Raw genomic sequence first — 2333 nt, forward strand, 5'->3', positions numbered from 1 at the left:
ATGCATGGAAGCCGGGGTCAGAATCCTAGCTGTATAGTAGATACATATTTATTCTCAAAATCATTCTTCTATTAATGTTTTGTGAAAGAAGCTGTGTGACCCTCTCATTCCACAGTTTAAATTCTCTCCCAAGAGCCATACATGTTCATTACATACATGCACTTCTTCACCATGACTTAGTACATCATTTTAAAAGATGTCCAGCCCTCTTCCTTAGTAATGACTGGGGAGGTGGCAGCCATCTATCTCCTCCTCAGCATCATGGCCACCCTCAGACCCCTCACAAAGCCCAAGATAATTAAAAAGAGGACTAGGAAGTTCATCTGGTACCAGTCAGACCTATATATCAAAATTAAACGTAATTGGTGGAAACACAGAGGCATTGACAATAGGGTGCACAGAAGATACAAGGGCCAGATCTTGATGCCCAACACTGGTTACAAGAGCATCATGAAAACAAAGCATGTGCTGCCCAGTGGCTTCTGGAAGTTCCAAGTCCACAAAGTCAAGGAACTTGAAGTCCTCCTGTTGTGCAACAAATCTTACTGTCCAGAGATTGCTCATAATGTCTCCTCCAAGAACCACAAAGCCATTGTGGAAAGAGAAGCCCAGCTGGCCATCAGAGTCACCAATCCCAATGCCAGGCTCCACAGTGAAGATAATGAACAGACAGACAGTTGTGTTCACATTGTGTTTGTATTAACAAAACCATAAAACTTTCAAAAAAATATGTCCAATCATAGCTCAGGCTCAGACTGAGAGAATGAATAAATAGTATGCACAGACACAGTATGTGTGTGTCTGTCTTGTAAATGCATACACACACACACACACACACAGATGCACACTCATAGGGTCATGGTTTTAGAATAATGATGGTTTTAATATTTTGATCCTGCCTCACACTGAAACTCAATTGACTGAAAGGAATAGTGCAAAGCCATCCTAAATGATGCCAACAATCTGTACTAATTTACAGAGGTTACCAATTGGTCCTTTAGAAGATTTCTGCATTGGAAATGTAACTATTAATTATAATGTTACTGGAATATTTGTAATCACTTCAAAATTAACCTTTATATCCTCAGGAGGTTTGTATTTATAACAGTCACTCGGTGTCTTGTAGAGAAACTAATTAGTCAACACATGATAAATACAGAAAGGACACAAATTAGTTCTTCGTTTACTGCTACTTGGCTAAACCATATAATTTGTATTGTAATTAAAAATTTTTATATTGCAAACAAAAAATATTTAATTTAGGGATAGATAATAACAATAATTTCAAATGTGGCAAGAAATACATTGATACATTCACTAGGGTTTACTGTTTAGGCACTCAAAAAGCAAGGAAAAAAGTGGAAAAAAAACTGCAATCTAATTATTATCCAAAGACTTCTCTCTCTTCCATTACCACTGTTGTAATGATGAAGATCCTATCTTCATAAAAGCAAGCAAATATTTTGGAATAAAGAGGACAAAGAACACCCAGGCATGGGGGATAGCTTATTTTCCTTAATTCAGTAAAACATTTTTGGTCTTTATAATATCTCATAAAAAGTAGTGTTTTCAAATATATGGAGAAAAGATTTACAGGGAAATCCTAGCTCTGTCAGTTAATCAAAGAAAGTTACAGGTATCACTAGTTTATGTTATTCATCCTCTCATTTAATAAGGAATTGAAAAGAGGCAGAAGTTTGGGGGCTCAACTTTTGGTTATCTTTATTCTGCATGACAAGGCCTTGATGTTCCTGCTTATTTCGGTTTATTAACAAAATGCCTTTCCCTGTGCTACTTATAGTGCTAAAGAACCAAAACACAAAAATGGAGGCATTTTGTACTTTCTTTCATTCAGTATAGTGATGACAGAGTTAAATTACATCTTCTTTGTGCTCAAATTTTGTCTGTTCATTTACAGCACTTTTATTTCATTTCTAGTAATTGTAATTGATTCTTCTTCATATTCTTTTCTTATTCTATTTCTGACAATTTTTTGTTTCACCTAATGATATTTTCTATTGAATCACCCCTGGAAGATTTATTTTTAAGTCCCTTTCAGATTTCTCTGTTTTTTTTTTTTTTTCTTATGTGGTTAAATCTTTCTCCCGACTTTCGGTGTTGGTAATTATTGTTCTAGTGTTGATTTTTGTCAGAGATATCAAAATAATGACTTTGTAGGATGATTTGATATGGGTGTTTATTGGTTTGTTTTTCTCTCCAGTGTATCCTTTGTGGTCTAATAATTTTGAAAATTTCTCTACCTCAATCCTCCAGTCATAGAAGCTTGGTCCAGATTCTGGCTATAGGGCTGTTTCTGCTTCCTCCCATCCCCC

At 35.7% G+C, this 2333-nt stretch overlaps 1 protein-coding gene across 1 annotated transcript; it reads left to right on the top strand.

Moving 5' to 3' along the window:
- The first annotated feature begins 261 nt into the window (after positions 1-261).
- LOC122225422 (60S ribosomal protein L32-like) lies at positions 262-714 on the top strand. The gene has a single exon (XM_042948325.1). The coding sequence runs from the start codon at positions 262-264 to the stop codon at positions 712-714; it is 453 nt and encodes a 150-aa protein (XP_042804259.1).
- Positions 715-2333: the final 1619 nt, after the last annotated feature.

Source organism: Panthera leo, chromosome B4 (genome assembly GCF_018350215.1).
Source record: "Panthera leo isolate Ple1 chromosome B4, P.leo_Ple1_pat1.1, whole genome shotgun sequence".
Lineage (NCBI taxonomy): Eukaryota > Metazoa > Chordata > Mammalia > Carnivora > Felidae > Panthera > Panthera leo.

Coding starts and splice junctions, on each gene's coding strand:
- LOC122225422 (XM_042948325.1), top strand. CDS start 262: ATGGCCACCCTCAGACCCCTCACAAAGCCCAAGATAATTAAAAAGAGG.